Raw genomic sequence first — 19,858 nt, forward strand, 5'->3', positions numbered from 1 at the left:
AGAAGAGGAAGTTGAAGAGGCCCCACCTGGTCACATGGAGTGCCTCGCAGGGCCGCCCCTGCACTAGGGAGAAAAAACGCACCAAATCGGCCACGTAAAGTAACTCCCAGAAACGAAACCTGTAGTCCCCCATTGCCAAAGCCTCCTCTCAAACATATTGCAGCAATGACACAATAAATAACATTATGTACAAACCCCCCCTGTTCAATAATCCCCATTCCAGGGATATTAACCCTTGATTCTATAAAGATAAAAGGCGCCACACTGTAACCCTGTCTTCTTGCGTTATCATTATGTATATAAAAAAATGAAACAATCTTACCAGAATCTATGCCGTAGAACAGGAACACGGCCTCTCAAGTGTGACAGTGTAGTAGCATCGCTCCTGACATGGACTTGAGTGCAGGAAGCAGGCAGCAAAACTCGTCAACGCTGATTGCTTATGGAGCTGTTAATGTGAGTCGGGATGGTTTCGCAGAAAGACTCTCCCTGTATCTCCAGACTCTAACTTTCACCCATGCTCTCACTGAGAGGCTGACAGGACTAATAAAACTCCAGTCCCAATTCGAAGAGTACTACCCTCAGTAAGAGACTACTCTGAATCTTCCAACACTTCTCTGCCAACCTCCTGTGACGAAAGGCAAAGAATAACTGGGGGATGAGGGGAGTGGGGGAGGTATTTAAGCCTTTGGCTGGGGTGTCTTTGCCTCCTCCTGGTGGCTAGGTTCTTAATTCCCACAAGTAATGAATGAAGCCATGGACTCTCCTCCTCTTTAGATGGAAATGGTACATGGTCTAAAAAATAAAACTTACCAGGATACGCTCAATGACCTAAATATGTATAGCTTAGAGGAGAGAAGGGAAAGAAATTATATAATAGCAAATTTCAAGTACGTTAAAGGGCATAGTAAAACTGAGGCTGTGGGTATTTCACATAAAATGGAAAATTCAAGAACAAGGGGTCATGATCTCAAGCTGAAGGGTAGTAGATTCAGGAGTAATTTGAGGAAGCACTTCTTTACAGAAAGAGTGATTGATTTATGGAATAAACTTCCACAAGAGGTAGTAATGACAAACACTGTGGGGAACTTTAAAAATGCCTGGGACAAGCATAAGGCTATCCTACGAACTAGATAAGTTTATAATTTTAGGTAATATCAGGCAGACTTGCTGGGCCTATGGCTCTTATCTGCCGTCAATATCTATGTTTCTATGAATGAAAAAATTTGGGTGTCGCACACCTTAAATTATCTTATCACATAAGACAATACAGTTAATCCTAAATATTGGCTACATTTCTCTTTGCATGAAAAACCAGTAAAGTTTCTACACCCTGACAAAACTGCACTGAAACATAATGTTGAGTTTTATGATTGGAAATATTTGAGAAACACAGTTATTGTCACATGTTCTGGGGAAAAACATCACTAAAGAATTATTGGCTGCGAATCTTAGGAAAAATAAACACCAAATTCAACATAAGTAATTCAATAGCATATTTAAGAGGAAAAGGGTACAAAAATATTTGGATATTGCAGAAAGTGTAGTTGACCAACAATAAGGAGATACTGTATCACAGCACCTGTACACAGCCAAGAAAAGGTCATCCCTCAAAATTCAACATTTAAACAGGGTGACCTGTGACAGAAGTCAAACAGGACAACCATCATTTTTAGAGAAGCTGCAGAGTTTGCTGGTGGGAGTGGAGTAATGGAACATCAGACTGAGATACTGGGTGGAGAAAAATGCAGGGAATAAATTGCTTTTGTCCCCTTATCAAATCAACACTGGAGTGGCTCTGTGTAAGTTCCTACAAAGACCTCATCTCATTCTCATTGAGAATGTATGACTTGCAGTTAATGAGAAAGTAAACAACGGTGGCTAAATGATTATTGATGATTACCTACTTATTATTATTATTAATTTATAAACGCCCTTCTTAAAAGGGACATAAAACAGTATGAACTAACATAAGTTTCTAAATATATAATGCAGCCAAAGCTTACCTGCAAAATGGTTTCTTTTTTAACCCTCATTAACCCCTTTAATTCAGGCATAGTTTTGTTTGCAGCAAGCTCCCCCTGAACATTTCCATATATGGAAGGTGCTATACAGGTCATAGCTATGGCAGAATGCACTTGTGCACATGCACGGTAGGGGGCTCAGTCACATGACACCTGACTAAAGCAGTGCACAGTATAATACTGAAGCTTTCACAAAGCATGTGATATTATCCCCATGGAAACAAGCAAGCCTCTTGGCAACAAACAATAACAGTCTCTGAAGTCCCTCCTCAACCCCCCCCCCTTACTTAAATAGGTAATTATCTTCAAGTGCACACTTTGTTGCATGATATTTTAGGATTTGGAGTGAGACCCTGATAAGGGGGGTGGAGCAAGCTTCACTTGGGAACACTTAAAGGGACACTGTAACCAAAAATTTTCTTTCGCGATTCAGATTGAGCATGACATTTTAAGCAACTTTCTAATTTACTCCTATTATCAAATTTTCTTCATTCTCTTGGTATCTTTATTTGAAATGCAAGAATGTAAGTTTAGATGCCGGCCCATTTTTGGTGAACAACCTGGGTTGTCCTTGCTGATTGGTGGATAAATTCATCCACCAATAAAAAAGTGCTGTCCAGAGTACTGAAACCAAAAAAAAGCTTAGATGCCTTCTTTTTCAAATAATGATAGCAAGAGAATGAAGAAAAATTGAAAATAGGAGTAAATTAGAAAGTTGCTTAAAATTTCATGCTCAATCTGAATCACGAAAGAAAAATTTTGGTTACAGTGTCCCTTTAAGTGTAAGTAATTTTTCAGATTTTTGGAAATTTTATTAAAATACATATAAGCTTTTTATTTTACACTTTTTTTTTCACACACTGTTTTATCTCAGTTGACCCTTTTAGAATATGCACATAACTCAAAATGTTTTATGGCACTTTAAGAGATGCAGCTCAAAATAGACCAAAATGGTTTTGAAAAGACATCCCTTTGAGTTATGTTATTTTGGAAAAACACGAGGGCATTTACATTTTTAATTGAAACACAGTAAATGTTTCTAGTAAGAGAGAGCTATCAATGATTAGCTGGCAAAGCAAAGGCCTCTGTCACGTTAGCTATGATTCAATTTGAGAAGTGTTTTAAAGGCAAATTCCTGTTGCACGCGTAAAGTAAAAGCATTAGCAAGAAGCATATTTCTATATTTACTGCAAAAAGGTTTCTATTTTAGTCTGAAAGTTGAAATAGTGCATTTCAATTTTCAATATTGTGTTTCTTTCAACTACAATATGTAATACAATAACATTAAAGAGCTGATCATTCTTCTATGCCCCTTGCTCAGAAAAGTGTGTGGTACAGTTTCTGATCATCATACAGACATACTTGTAAACATACCTCTTTCTGCAGAAACAGGAGCTACACGCGCTATCACAGGACTGTCTGGTTTGGATTCACCCGTAGTCTCTACAGTTCTGCTGCTGCTGCTGCTATTGGAGGACTGGTTCAGCACATGGTAGTTGCCATTGTCTTGGCTGCGGCTCATGCACATAAGCGATATGCCTGACAGCACTATGCTGAAGGATAGGATCACTGATGTGCTAATGATCTAGTCCATAATAAAATTGCCACAGACATTATTATATCACCCACATTAATGACAAAAGATAAAATCACTAGTGAAAAAAAAAAATGAATAAATTCCATATATCCTCTCAAAGGTTTTATATTGCACCATGTGAAAATAAAAAAATTCTACTAAGCATGTAACAAAACATTTCTGACTTGAGAAAAAGTAATACAACATTTTGGACATTTTTATTTTTAGCTATACTACCAAAATTCCAAAAAAGGAATGGAGCTCTGAAGAGCATGTGCAACAAAGTAAAACGGTTTGTATGAAGAAATTTAAATCTGTTCATATTAGAATCAGACGGCTAGATTTAGAGTTTTATCGGTAACGACCCGCGTATCTAACGCTGGCTTTTTTCTGGCCGCACCTTTAAAATAACTCTGGTATTGAGAGTCCACAAAATGGCTGCGTTAGGCTCCAAAAAAGGAGCGTAGAGCATATTTAACGCAACTTCAACTCTCAATACCAGAGTTGCTTACGGACGCGGCCAGCCTCAAAAACGTGCTCGTGCACGATTCCCCCATAGGAAACAATGGGGCTATTTGAGCTGAAAAAAAAACCTAACACCTGCAAAAAAGCAGCGTTCAGCTCCTAACGCAGCCCCATTGTTTGCTATGGGGAAACACTTCCTACGTCTGCACCTAACACTCTAACATGTACCCCGAGTCTAAACACCCCTAACTTTACACTTATTAACCCCTATTCTGCCGCCCCCGCTATCGCTGACCCCTGCATATTATTATTAACCCCTAATCTGCCGCTCCGTAAACCGCCGCTACTTACATTATCCCTATGTACCCCTAATCTGCTGCCCCTAACACCGCCGACCCCTATATTATATTTATTAACCCCTAACTTGCCCCCCACAACGTCGCAGCCAGCTACCTACAATAATTAACCCCTAATCTGCCGACCGCAAAGAGCCGCCACCTACATTATAGCTATGTACCCTTAATCTGCTGCCCCTAACACCGCCGACCCCTATATTATATTTATTAACCCCTAATCTGCCCCCCACAACGTCGCCTCCACCTGCCTACACTTATTAACCCCTAATCTGCCGAGCGGACCGCACCGCTATTATAATAAAGTTATTAACCCCTAATCCGCCTCACTAACCCTATAATAAATAGTATTAACCCCTAATCTGCCCTCCCTAACATCGCCGACACCTAACTTCAATTATTAACCCCTAATCTGCCGACTGGAGCTCACCGCTATTCTAATAAATGTATTAACCCCTAAAGCTAAGTCTAACCCTAACACTAACACCCCCCTAATTTAAATATAATTTTAATCTAACGAAATTAATTAACTCTTATTAAATAAATTATTCCTATTTAAAGCTAAATACTTACCTGTAAAATAAATACTAATATAGCTACAATATAAATTATAATTATATTATAGCTATTTTAGGATTAATATTTATTTTACAGGTAACTTTGTATTTATTTTAACCAGGTACAATAGCTATTAAATAGTTAAGAACTATTTAATAGCTAAAATAGTTAAAATAATTACAAATTTACCTGTAAAATAAATCCTAACCTAAGTTACAATTAAACCTAACACTACACTATCAATAAATAAATTAAATACAATTCTTACAAATAAATACAATTAAATAAACTAACTAAAGTACAAAAAATAAAAAAGAACTAAGTTACAAAAATAAAAAAATATTTACAAACATTAGAAAAATATTACAACAATTTTAAACTAATTACACCTACTCTAAGCCCCCTAATAAAATAACAAAGCCCCCCAAAATAAAAAAATGCCCTACCCTATTCTAAATTACTAAAGTTCAAAGCTCTTTTACCTTACCAGCCCTGAACAGGGCCCTTTGCGGGGCATGCCCCAAGAAGTTCAGCTCTTTTGCCTGTAAAAAAAAACATACAATACCCCACCCCCCCAACATTACAACCCACCACCCACATACTCCTAATCTAACCCAAACCCCCCTTAAATAAACCTAACACTAAGCCCCTGAAGATCTTCCTACCTTATCTTCACCATACCAGGTTCACCGATCGATCCATAAGAGCTCCTCCGATGTCCTGATCCAAGCCCAAGCGGGGGGCTGAAGAGGTCCATGATCCGGCTGAAGTCATCATCCAAGCGGGAGCTGAAGAGGTCCATGATCCGGCTGAAGTCTTCATCCAAACGGGAGCTGAAGAGGTCCATGATCCGGATGAAGTCTTCTATCAACGGCATCTTCAATCTTCGGGAGCCATCATCTTCCATCCGACGCGGAACATCCTCTTCTCCCGACGCCTACTAGCCGAATGACGGTTCCTTTAAATGACGTCATCCAAGATGGCGTCCCTCGAATTCCGATTGGCTGATAGGATTCTATCAGCCAATCGGAATTAAGGTAGGAATATTCTGATTGGCTGATGGAATCAGCCAATCAGAATCAAGTTCAATCCGATTGGCTGTTCCGATCAGCCAATAGAATGCGAGCTCAATCTGATTGGCTGATCGGATCAGCCAATCGGATTGAACTTGATTCTGATTGGCTGATTCCATCAGCCAATCAGAATTTTCCTACCTTAATTCCGATTGGCTGTTAGAATCCTATCAGCCAATCGGAATTCGAGGGACGCCATCTTGGATGACGTCATTTAAAGGAACCGTCATTCGGCTAGTAGGCGTCGGGAGAAGAGGATGTTCCGCGTCGGATGGAAGATGATGGCTCCCGAAGAAAGAAGATTGAAGATGCCGTTGATAGAAGACTTCATCCGGATCATGGACCTCTTCAGCTCCCGCTTGGATGAAGACTTCAGCCGGATCATGGACCTCTTCAGCCCCCCGCTTGGGCTTGGATCAGGACATCGGAGGAGCTCTTCTGGATCGATCGGTGAACCTGGTATGGTGAAGATAAGGTAGGAAGATCTTCAGGGGCTTAGTGTTAGGTTTATTTAAGGGGGGTTTGGGTTAGATTAGGGGTATGTGGGTGGTGGGTTGTAATGTTGGGGGGGGGGGGGTATTGTATGTTTTTTTTTACAGGCAAAAGAGCTGAACTTCTTGGGGCATGCCCCGCAAAGGGCCCTGTTCAGGGCTGGTAAGGTAAAAGAGCTTTGAACTTTAGTAATTTAGAATAGGGTAGGGCATTTTTTTATTTTGGGGGGCTTTGTTATTTTATTAGGGGGCTTAGAGTAGGTGTAATTAGTTTAAAACTGTTGTAATATATTTCTAATGTTTGTAAATATTTTTTTATTTTTTGTAACTTAGTTAGTTTATTTCATTGTATTTATTTGTAGGAATTGTATTTAATTTATTTATTGATAGTGTAGTGTTAGGTTTAATTGTAATTTAGGTTAGGATTTATTTTACAGGTAAATTTGTAATTATTTTAACTATTTTAGCTATTAAATAGTTCTTAACTATTTAATAGCTATTGTACCTGGTTAAAATAAATACAAAGTTACCTGTAAAATAAATATTAATCCTAAAATAGCTATAATATAAATATAATTTATATTGTAGCTATATTAGGATTTATTTTACAGGTAAGTATTTAGCTTTAAATAGGAATAATTTATTTAATAAGAGTTAATTAATTTCGTTAGATTAAAATTATATTTAAGTTAGGGGGGTGTTAGTGTTAGGGTTAGACTTAGCTTTAGGGGTTAATACATTTATTAGAATAGCGGTGAGCTCCAGTCGGCAGATTAGGGGTTAATAATTGAAGTTAGGTGTCGGCGATGTTAGGGAGGGCAGATTAGGGGTTAATACTATTTATTATAGGGTTAGTGAGGCGGATTAGGGGTTAATAACTTTATTATACTAGCGGTGCAGTCCGCTCGGCAGATTAGGGGTTAATAAGTGTAGGCAGGTGGAGGCGACGTTGAGGGGGGCAGATTAGGGGTTAATAAATATAATATAGGGGTCGGCGGTGTTAGGGGCAGCAGATTAGGGGTACATAGCTATAATGTAGGTGGCGGCTCTTTGCGGTCGGCAGATTAGGGGTTAATTATTGTAGGTAGCTGGCTGCGACGTTGTTGGGGGCAGGTTAGGGGTTAATAAATATAATATAGGGGTCGGCGGTGTTAGGGGCAGCAGATTAGGGGTACATAAGTATAACGTAGGTGGCGGTCGGCAGATTAGGGGTTAAAAAAATTTAATCGAGTGTCGGCGATGTGGGGGGACCTCGGTTTAGGGGTACATAGGTAGTTTATGGGTGTTAGTGTACTTTAGAGCACAGTAGTTAAGAGCTTTATAAACCGGCGTTAGCCCAGAAAGCTCTTAACTACTGACTTTTTTCTGCGGCTGGAGTTTTGTCGTTAGAATTCTAACGCTCACTTCAGCCACGACTCTAAATACCGGAGTTAGAAAGATCCCATTGAAAAGATAGGATACGCAATTGACGTAAGGGGATCTGCGGTATGGAAAAGTCGCGGCTGAAAAGTGAGCGTTAGACCCTTTTTTGAATGACTCCAAATACCGGCGGTAGCCTAAAACCAGCGTTAGGAGCCTCTAACGCTGGTTTTCACGGCTACCGCCAAACTCCAAATCTAGGCCTAAGTAAGTACACAGGTCCATGCATTGTTTTTTCATTTTCTACCTTTTTTTAGTACATTTGATAATTATAAGAAGCATAAGCACTAAGGTTAACAATGAATCAAGATTCAAACATTTTTCAGCATGCTCCAATTCTATAAGCTCTCCAAACATACTGCTATCTTGGGAAAAATTAGTAATAAATTTAAATTTATGCTTACCTGATAAATTAATTTCTTCTATGGTACGACGAGTCCACAGATTCATCCTTTACTTGTGGGATATTATCCTCCTGATAACAGGAAGTGGCAAAGAGCACCACAGCAGAACTGTCTATATAGCTCCTCCCTTAGCTCCACCCCCCAGTCTTTCGACCGAAGGTACAGGAAGAAAAAGGAGAAACTACAAGGTGCAGAGGTGACTGAAGTTTAAAATCAAAAAATATAATCTGTCTTAAAATGACAGGGCGGGTCGTGGACTCGTCGTACCATAGAAGAAATTAATTTATCAGGTAAGCATGAATTTACTTTTCTTCTATAAGGTATGACGAGTCCACGGATTCATCCTTTACTTGTGGGATACAATACCAAAGCTACAGGACACGGATGGATGAGGGAAAAGACAGATGGTTAAGCAGAAGGCACCACTGCTTGAAGAACTTTTCTCCCAAAAATAGCCTCCGAAGAAGCAAAAGTATCAAATTTGTAAAATTTGGAAAAGGTATGAAGCAAAGACCAAGTCGCAGCCTTACAAATCTGTTCAACAGAAGCATCATTTTTAAAAGCCCATGTGGAAGCCACCGCTCTAGTAGAGTGAGCTGTAATCCGTACAGGAGGCTGCTGTCCAGCAGTCTCGTATGCCAAACGGATGATGCTTTTCACCCAAAAAGAAAGAGAGGTAGCCGTAGCTTTTTGACCTCTACGTTTTCCAGAATAGACAACAAAGAAGATGTTTAACGGAAATCTTTGGTTGCTTGCAAGTAAAACTTCAAAGCACGAACCACGTCCAAGTTGTGCAACAGACGCTCCTTCTTAGAGGAAGGATTAGGACACAGAGAAGGAACAACAATTTCCTGATTGATATTTCGATTAGTAACAACCATAGGAAGGAATCCAGGTTTGGTACGCAAAACCACCTTATCAGCATGGAAAACAAGATAAGGCGAGTCGCATTGCAATGCAGATAGTTCAGAAACTCTTCGAGCCGAAGAGATAGCAACTAAAAAAAGAACTTTCCAAGATAGAAGCTTAATATCTATGGAATGCATAGGTTCAAACGGAACCCCTTGAAGAACTTTAAGAACTAAATTCAAACTCCATGGCGGAGCAACAGGTTTAAACACAGGCTTGATTCTAACTAATGCCTGACAGAACGACTGAACATCTGGAACATCTGCAGGACGCTTGTGCAGTAGAATTGATAAAGCAGATATCTGTCCCTTTAAGGAACTAGCTTTCTTGGAGAAAGGGCAAAATACTAGGAATCCTGATCTTACTCCATGAGTAGCCTTTGGATTCGCACCAATAAAGATATTTACACCATATCTTATGATAAATTTTCCTGGTGACAGGCTTTCGAGCCTGATTCAAGGTATCTATGACCGACTCAAAGAAACCCCGCTTGGATAAGATCAAGCGTTCAATCTCCAAGCAGTCAGCCACAGAGAAACTAGATTTGGATGCTGGAACGGACCTTGAATCAGAAGGTCCTGTCTCAGTGGCAGAGTCCATGGTGGAAGAGATGACATGTCCACCAGGTCTGCATACCAAGTCCTGCGTGGCCACGCAGGTGCTATCAAAATCACAGAAGCTCTCTCCTGTTTGATTCTGGCAATCAAACGAGGAAGGAGAGAAAATGGTGGAAACACATAAGCCAGGTTGAACGACCAGGGTACTGCTAGAGCATCTATCAGTACTGCCTCAGGATCCCTTGAATTGGACCCGTAACGAGGACGTTTGGCGTTCTGACGAGACGCCATCAGATCCAATTCTGGTGTGCCCCATTGCTGAATCAATTGTGCAAACACGTACAGATGGAGTTCCCACTCCCCCGGATGAAAAGTCTGACGACTTAGAAAATCCGCTTCCCAGTTCTCTACTCCTGGGATATAGATTGCTGATAGATGGCAAGAGTGAGTCTCTGCCCATCGAATTATTTCGTGATATTGTCCGACTGGAATCTTATGAATCTGGCCGAAGCCAGCTGAGGCCACGCCTGAAGCGAGTTGAATATCGCTCTCAGTTCTAGAATATTTATCGGGAGGAGAGCCTCCTCCTGAGTCCACAAACCCTGTGCTTTCAGGGAATTCCAGACTGCACCCCAGCCCAATAGGCTGGCGTCCGTCGTCACTATGACCCACGCTGGCCTGCGGAAACACATTCCATTGGACAGATGATCCTGTGACAACCACCAAAGAAGAGAGTCTCTGGTCTCTTGATCCAGATTTATAAAGATAAATCTGCATAATCCCCATTCCACTGTTTGAGCATACATAGTTGCAGTAGTCTGAGATGCAAGCGAGCAAACGGAACTATGTCCATTGCCGCTACCATTAAGCCGATTACCTCCATACACTGAGCCACTGACGGCCGAGGAATGGAATGAAGAGCTCGGCAGATGGATACAATTTTTTATTTCCTGACCTCCGTCAGAAAAATTTTCATGTCCACCGAATCTATCAGAGTTTCCAGGAATGGAACTCTTGTGAGAGGGATAAGTGAACTCTTTTTTAAGTTCACCTTCCACCCGTGAGATCTTAGAAAAGCCAACACGATGTCCATGTGAGACTTGGCTAGTTGGTAAGTCGACGCCTGAATTAAGATATCGTCCAGATAAGGCGCCACAGCTATGCCCTGCAGCCTTAGAACCGCCAGAAGGGACCCTAGCACCTTTGTGAAAATTCTGGGAGCTGTGGCCAACCCGATGGGAAGAGCCACAAACTGGTAATGCTTGTCCAGAAAGGCAAACCTGAGGAACTGGTGATGATCTTTGTGGATAGGGATGTGTAGATACGCATCCTTTAAGTCCACGGTGGTCATATATTGTCCCTCCTGGATCATCTGCAAAATAGTCCGAATGGTCTCCATCTTGAAGGATGGGACTCTGAGGAATTTGTTTAGGATCTTGAGATCCAAAATTGGTCTGAAGGTTCCGTCTTTTTTGGGAACCACAAACAGATTGGAGTAGAACCCCTGCCCCTGTTCTGTTTTCGGAACTGGGCAGATCACTCCCATGGTATATAGGTCTTCTACACAGCGTAAGAATGCCTCTCTTTTTGTCTGGTTTACAGACAATTGAGAAAGATGGAATCTCCCCCTTGGAGGAGAATCTTTGAAATCTAGAAGATACCCCTGGGTTACGATTTCTAAAGCCCAGGAGTCCTAAACATCTCTTGCCCAAGCCTGAGCAAAGAGAGAAAGTCTGCCCCCTACTAGATCCGGTCCCGGATCGGGGGCTACCCCTTCATGTTGTCTTGGTGGCAGCAGCGGGCTTCTTGGCCTGTTTACCCTTGTTCCAAGTCTGGTTAGGTCTCTTGGATTGAGCAAAATTCCCCTCTTGCTTTGCAGCAGGGGAAGAGGTAGAGGGACCACCTTTGAAGTTTCGAAAGGAACGAAAATTATTTTGTTTGGTCCTCATCTTATTTGTCTTATCCTGAGGCAGGGCATGGCCTTTCCCTCCAGAGATGTCTGAAATGATCTCTTTCAGTTCAGGCCCGAATAGGGTCTTACCCTTGACAGGGATGGCTAAAAGCTTAGCTTTTGATGACACATCAGAAGACCAGGACTTAAGCCATAACACTCTACGCGCTAAAATGGCAAAACCTGAATTCTTTGCCGCTAATTTAGCCAGTTGAAAAGCGGCATCTGTAATGAAAGAATTAGCTAGCTTGAGAGCCCTAATTCTATCCAGAATATCATCTAATGGAGTCTCAACCTGAAGAGCCTCCTCCAGAGCCTCGAACCAAAAGGACGCTGCAGTAGTTACAGGAACAATGCACGCTATAGGTTGGAGAAGAAAACCCTGATGAACAAATACTTTCATCAGGAGACCCTCTAATTTTTTATCCATAGGATCTTTGAAAGCACAACTGTCCTCAATAGGTATAGTTGTATGCTTAGCCAGGGTAGAAATAGCTCCCTCCACCTTAGGGACCGTCTGCCACGAGTCCCGCATGGTGTCTGATATGGGAAACATTTTCTTAAAAGTAGAAGGGGGAGCGAACGGAATACCTGGTCTATCCCACTCCTTAGTAACAATGTCCGAAATCCTCTTAGGGACCGGAAAAACATCAGTGTAGACAGGAACCTCTAGAAATCTGTCCATTTTACACAATTTCTCTGGAACTACAATAGGGTCACAATCATCCAGAGTCGCTAAAACCTCCCTGAGCAATAAGCGGAGGTGTTCTAGTTTAAATTTAAAAGCCGTCATATCTGAGTCTGTCTGAGGGAACATATTTCCTGAATCATAAATCTCTCCCTCAGCCAGCAAATCCCTCACCCCCAACTCAGAACATTGTGAGGGTACATCGGATATGGCTAAGAAAGCGTCAGAGGGCTCAGCATTTGTTCTCACTCCAGACCTACTGTGCTTCCCCTGCAACCCAGGCAGCTTAGATAAAACCTCTGTGAGGGTAGTATTCATAACTGCAGCCATATCTTGCAGGGTGAAAGAATTAGGCGCACTAGAAGTACTTGGCGTCGCTTGTGCGGGAGTTAATGGTTGTGACACTTGGGAAGAATTAGATGGCATAACCTGATTCCCTTCTGACTGAGAATCATCCTGTGGCATACTTTTAGTAGCTAAAATATGTTCTTTGCAATTTATTGACCTTTCAGTGCATGAGGGACACATTCTAACCCTTTAATGTGCAAATCGGATTGAAATTAGGCCTAGATCCGGAAAAAACACCCCCAGCACCTTGCCACAGCCCTGCTGTGGCCCTACCTGCCCTCAGGGATAGTAAATATGGGGATAAAGCTTCGATCTGGCCCAAAACATTCACCAGGGCCCTCAGGAGTTAGAGCTTGCTGCGTGAAAATAACTGTGCATCTAAGGCGCGAAAATAGGCCCCGCCCATCTCACTCGATGTCTCTACAGCCTCAAAGAACCGCACCAGAGCGGTTTTAAACTAGCCATGTGGGTTCTGAGACCCAAAAAATAAGCCAAGTGTACCCTCAATAAAGTTGCCCACAAAACGTTAACAGCACTCCCAGTTCATAAAACGTTTGCCCACAAACATTCACAACTCAATGTCAACCATTTTTGTAATTAGCCCCTTATGCAAGCTTAGTAATGCCCTTCTTATTAGCTCTTAGGATTACTGCATACCCTTACCCTCATGGGGATACTGTCAGCCAATTCTGAAATACCACAGTCTCTCCAAAAAAAATGACTGAACATACCTCACTGCTGTATAGCATGAAAACGTTCCTCACACTGAAGTTTCTTGTACTCCTCAGCCTGTGGGAGCAGCACTGGATCTTAGTTACAAATGCTAAGATCATCATCCTCCAGGCAGAAGTCTTCATCTATCTGCTGCCGGAGAGTAAATAGTACACACCGGTACCATTTAAAATAAAAAAAACTCTTGCTTGAAGAAATTAAAAACTAATATTTTATCACCTCTTTCACTTTACCCTTCCTAGTACTTAGAGTAGGCAAAGAGAATGATTGGGGGTGGAGCTAAGGGAGGAGCTATATAGACAGCTCTGTTGTGGTGCTCTTTGCCACTTCCTGTTAGCAGGAGGATAATATCCACAAGTAAAGGATGAAACCGTGGACTCGTCGTACCTTATAGAAGAAATAATATTCCCAGAAAGTTTAAACACATACCTAAGACACACACATATACATACATATACACACACCGATGTGTGTGTGTGTGCATATATATATATATATATATATATATATATATATATATATATATATATAACAGAATTTATGCTTACCTGATAAATTACTTTCTCTTGCGGTGTATCCAGTCCACGGCTTCATCCTTTACTTGTGGGATATTCTCATTCCCTACAGGAAGTGGCAAAGAGAGCACACAGCAGAGCTGTCCATATAGCTCCCCCTCTAGCTCCACCCCCCAGTCATTCGACCAAAGGTTAGGAAGAAAAAGGAGAAACCATTTACCTGACTTAAATGCCAGGGCGGGCCGTGGACTGGATACACCGCAAGAGAAAGTAATTTATCAGGTAAGCATAAATTCTGTTTTCTCTTGCAAGGTGTATCCAGTCCATGGCTTCATCCTTTACTTGTGGGATACCAATACCAAAGCTTTAGGACACGGATGAAGGGAGGGAACAAGACAGGTACCTTAAACAGAAGGCACCACAACTTGCAAAACCTTTCTCCCAAAAAAAGCCTCCGAAGAAGCAAAAGTATCGAATTTGTAAAATTTGGCAAAAGTATGCAGTGAAGACCAAGTCGCTGCCTTACAAATCTGTTCAACAGAAGCCTCATTTTTGAAAGCCCATGTGGAAGCCACTGCTCTGGTAGAATGAGCAGTAATTCTTTCAGGAGGCTGCTGGCCAGCAGTCTCGTAGGCCAAACGGATGATGCTTTTCAGCCAAAAGGAAAGAGAGGTAGCAGTCGCTTTCTGACCTCTCCTCTTACCAGAATAGATAACAAACAAGGAAGATGTTTGTCTGAAATCCTTAGTTGCTTGTAAACAGAACTTTAAAGCACAAACTACATCAAGATTGTGTAACAGACGTTCCTTCTTCGAAGAAGGATTAGGACACAGAGAAAGAACAACTATTTCCTGGTTAATATTCTTGTTAGAAACAACCTTAGGAAGAAAACCAGGCTTGGTACGCAAAACTACCTTATCTGCGTGGAACACCAGGTAAGGTGAATCACACTGTAAGGCAGATAATTCTGAAACTCTTCGAGCAGAAGAGATAGCTACCAAAAACAAAACTTTCCAAGATAACCAACTTAATATCTATGGAATGTAAAGGTTCAAACGGAACCCCTTTAAGAACTGAAAGAACTAGATTTAGACTCCATGGCGGAGCCACAGGTTTATAGACAGGCTTGATTCGGACTAAAGCCTGAGCAAACGCTTGAACGTCTGGTACCTCTGCCAGACGCTTGTGTAAAAGGATAGACAGAGCAGATATTTGTCCTTTTAAGGAACTAGCTGACAATCCTTTCTCCAATCCTTCTTGGAGAAAGGACAATATTCTGGGAATCCTAATCTTACTCCATGAGTAACCCTTGGATTCACACCAACAAAGATATTTCCGCCATATCTTATGGTAGATTTTCCTGGTGACAGGCTTTCTAGCCTGAATCAGAGTATCTATAACTGACTCAGAGAAACCACGCTTTGATAGAATTAAGCGTTCAATCTCCAAGCAGTCAGACGTAGAGAAACTAGATTTGGATGCTTGAACGGACCTTGTATTAGAAAATCCTGCCTCATTGGCAGTGTCCATGGTGGGACAGATGACATGTCCACTAGGTCTGCATACCAAGTCCTGCGTGGCCACGCAGGCGCTATCAGAATCACCAAAGCCTTCTCCTGCTTGATTCTGGCGACCAGACAAGGAAGGAGAGGAAACGGTGGAAAAACATAAGCCAGATTGAAGGACCAAGGCGCTGCTTCAGCATCTATCAGTACCGCCTTGGGGTCCCAGGGACCTGGACCCGTAGAGAGGAAGTTCGGCGTTCTGACGGGACGCCATCAGATCCAATTCTGGAGTGTCCCATAGCTGAGTCAGCTGGGCAAATACCTCCGGGTGGAGTTCCCACTCCCCCGGGCGAAAAGTCTGACGACTTAGAAAATCCGCTTCCCAGTTGTCTACTCCTGGGATGTGAATTGCTGAGAGATGGCAGGAGTGATCCTCCGCCCACCTGATTATTTTGGTTACTTCCGTCATCGCTAGGGAACTCTTTGTTCCCCCTGATGATTGACGTAAGCTACAGTCGTGATGTTGTCCGAAAACTGATGAATTTGGCCGCAGCTAGTTGAGGCCATGCCTGAAGAGCGTTGAATATCGCCCTCAGTTCCAGAATGTTTATCGGGAGAAGCGTTTCTTGCCGAGACCATAAGCCCTGAGCTTTCAGGGAGTCCCAGACCGCACCCCAGCCTAACAGACTGACGTCGGTCGTTACAATGACCCACTCTGGCCTGCAGAAACATATTCCCTGAGACAGGTGGTCCTGAGACAACCACCAGAGAAGAGAATCTCTGGTCTTCTAATGCCCAGGGATCGTGAACATCTCTTGCCCAGGCCTGAGCGAAGAGAGAGAATCTGCCCCCTACAAGATCCGGTCCCGGATTGGAGGCTACCCCTTCATGCTGTCTTGGTAGCAGCTGCAGGCTTTTTGGCCTGTTTACCCTTGTTCCAGCCCTGGTAAGGCTTCCAGGTTGCCTTGGGCTGTGAAGCGTTACCCTCTTGCTTTGCAGCTGTAGAGGCTGAAGCCGGACCGCTCCTGAAGTTACGAAAGGAACGAAAATTAGCTTTGTTTCTAGTCTTAAAGGGCTTGTCCTGAGGGAGAGCATGGCCCTTTCCCCCGGTGATTTCTGAAATAATCTCTTTCAATTCTGGCCTGAAAAGGGTCTTTCCCTTGAAAGGGATATTTAATAATTTGCTAAAATCATTTTCCTCTCAGCAGAATTCTTCATCACTTTTCTGCTAGAGAGTAAATAGTACAAACCGGTACCATTTAAAAATAACAAACTCTTGATTGAAGATATAAAACTACAAATCTAACACCACATTCACTTTACCCTCCCGTAGAGAGACCCTAGTGCTTAGAGCCGGCAAAGAGAATGACTGGGGGGTGGAGCTAGAGGGGGAGCTATATGGACAGCTCTGCTGTGTGCTCTCTTTGCCACTTCCTGTAGGGAATGAGAATATCCCACAAGTAAAGGATGAAGCCGTGGACTGGATACACCTTGCAAGAGAAATATATATATATATATATATATATATATATATATATATATATATAATCCGCACATGAATCCTCTTCCCTCTCTGGTATTCAGTCTTATCTTTGCCTCTCCAGGAGGAAGGTAAATATATAAGGTGCTCCAGTTTGTGTGAACAAAAAATGGTTCTCAAAGCTATGGGAGACCTTTTCTGCCTCTCAGGATGCCTGGATTTACATAGAAGGGAGTATCACAGTAATTAAGCAGTGATTGTAACTCTGCAGGAGTTTATCACGCTGCCGATTATAACTTTGCCTTTAGCTCATTCGGAAGCTATGCTCCATTCCAGTGGGGATGTAGTTCATTTTCTCCCACCATATTTTCCTGCTCTGTCTCCTTATTGTTTTTGACTGGGTTGGACATATTATATTTAGATGCCACTCCACGTCTCGGACTTCTCTGGCCTGCAATCATAGGGTTACGCTTCTATTGGTAGAGAGCTGCTTATTTGTACAAAGAAAGGGGTCTCTAAACTGTAGTTGTTTTACCACACTGTATAATTCTGGATCAGCCTTCAATTATTACATATTTTTATATATGGATGAATTCTGCTTTATCTTACAGTATTTTGCAAAGTTTCAGTATTAAGGATTTGTCCTTTATAATTTGTGTATCTGTATCACAAGATGCAAAGAGGATTTTCTCCTCTTTTCCTATTTGCTTGGATTCTAACATTAAAGGTATAGGAAAGCCAAAATTAAACTGGCATGATTCAGATAGAGGATGTCATTTTAAAGACACTTTTAAGCACTTCTAATTTCAAATGTGCTTCTCTTGGTATCCCTTCTTGAAAAAGAATATGCACATATCCTACACTAGTGGGAGCTAGCTGCTGATTCGTGCCTGCACACATTTGTCTCTTGTGATTGACTAAATATATTTTTTTTAGCTAGCTGCCAGTAGTGCAATGCTGTTCCTTCAAAGGATAACAAGAGAATGAAGCAAAATTGATAATATAAATAAATTGGAAAGTTGTTTAAACGTGTATGTTCTATCCAAATCATGAAAGAAATGTGGGGGTTTTCTGTCCCTTTAAAGTCCCTGTAATATTTATATTGCAATGTGATTATGTTACTGTTTATATAAATTTATACAGTAAAGTTACTTTGGTGGTCTTGTATTTATCTTTGAATGTCTGTGTATTTCATAGAGCATTTTTAACCTGTCCCCGCTACCTTACATATTAGAGGAAAGATCCACTGTTATAAATTTTGCTTTTTATTTTGCAGGATTGTTACGTTCAGCTCTGTAATTCCTGAATGGATCACATTAAAGAGCCATAATACCCAAATGTTTAAACACTTGAAAGTGATGCAGCATAGCTGTAAAAAGCGGACTAGAAAATATCACCTGAACATCTCTATGTAAAAAAGAAAGATATTTTACCTCAAAAGTTCCTCAGTAGCCACATCCCATTGTAAAGGACTTCTAAGCAACAAATCAGTATGTCTGTCCTGGGACAGCGGAAGGAGCGAGCTTTCGTGCACACGCATCTTATTTCTCTATTCAGTGTAAGGAGGTTTACAATGAAATCTCATGAGAGTTAAGTCAAATCTCATGAGATCACAGTAAAAGAGTTCATGACCTCAGCACTGTTGATGCCGATTGGCTGCTGTTCATTTCTTCATTTTATTTAATTTTTTACCTGCAGCTGGGCAGCTCTGCTGAGCTGAAGAAATTGTGAGGTAAAATATCTTCCTTTTTTACATAGAGATGCTCAGGTGATATTTTCCTGTCAACTTTTTACAGTTATACTGCATCAGTTTCAAGTGATTTAGCATATGAGTAATTATGTCCCTTTTAATGCTGCTTTCGCCTCCGTCCTCCCTTTGTTTAATCAATACAGGGGAGTGTTCCGGACTTTGCTCCAGGATTTAAAGGTTTGTGGTTTAGTTGTGGAGTCTAGGATACCCCTTTAATTTCCAGACACAGACCTCAGATAATTTATTTTTTATTTTTTGTAGGTGAGTTTTTATGATGATCAAGAGATTGATGAAGACAGAGAGTCTACTCTATCTCTGTCATGTTTAAGCTTGAACATCTTCATTCTTGCTTATGGAGGTGTCTAAAACCTTAAAATCATATGTGTAAACATCTTTCAATCAATTGGTATTGATTGTTAACCCTCTGCTATTTTACCAGAGTTTTTTCCCTGATCCTGAGGCTATTTGCTAAGGTCAATAGGATGTATTTCCTTTACCAGCTTTTATGTAAAGCTTTGAGAAACTTTCCAGTGGGGGATGGTCCTAGTTTTAGCCAAACTCACTACTATTTCCTTAGAGGATAGTATATTTTTCAGGAACTATATGGATAGAATTTTGGTACCCTTTCCTCAGGAGGCAAGGTTTCTAATAATTATCTTGGAACTCAGTGTATTCTTCGAGTCCCTTCAGAGCTGGCATCTTTTGAATAGAGAAACTTATCTGACCTTTCAATGAGACAATTTTACAGCTGTAGCCTATATTATTTATTAATGGGGGACTTATAGTTCCTTAGCAATGAAGGAACTCTCAAGGTTTTTTTTCTATTCAAAAAACCAAATGTTTTGGGACAATATTGTCCCTTCTTCAGACAAGCAGAACACCTCAGAAACCTTCTTAACAGAACAAACTCACTAAGTGTACCAATCACCCTAGGTCCACCCCCTTAGTGTCAAATGACTAAAAGTAATCAATCCCATCAACATGTAGTTATATATTTAGTGAAGGGAATGGATTTGATTAGATGCCTTGATACACGATTATATAGTATATATAAGTAAAT

At 41.3% G+C, this 19,858-nt stretch overlaps 1 protein-coding gene across 3 annotated transcripts in view; it reads right to left on the minus strand.

Moving 5' to 3' along the window:
- GPR155 (G protein-coupled receptor 155) overlaps positions 1-19,858 on the minus strand; it is a 240,117-nt gene that overhangs the window by 123,400 nt on the left and 96,859 nt on the right. For all 3 annotated transcript variants that reach the window (XM_053698461.1, XM_053698463.1, XM_053698462.1), the window contains exon 10: positions 3,399-3,609. In XM_053698461.1, the coding sequence (XP_053554436.1) occupies positions 3,399-3,609 (211 nt within the window). The remainder of the gene's footprint in view (positions 1-3,398; positions 3,610-19,858) is intronic.

This window comes from Bombina bombina, chromosome 1 (assembly GCF_027579735.1).
Source record: "Bombina bombina isolate aBomBom1 chromosome 1, aBomBom1.pri, whole genome shotgun sequence".
Classification (NCBI taxonomy): Eukaryota; Metazoa; Chordata; class Amphibia; order Anura; family Bombinatoridae; genus Bombina; species Bombina bombina.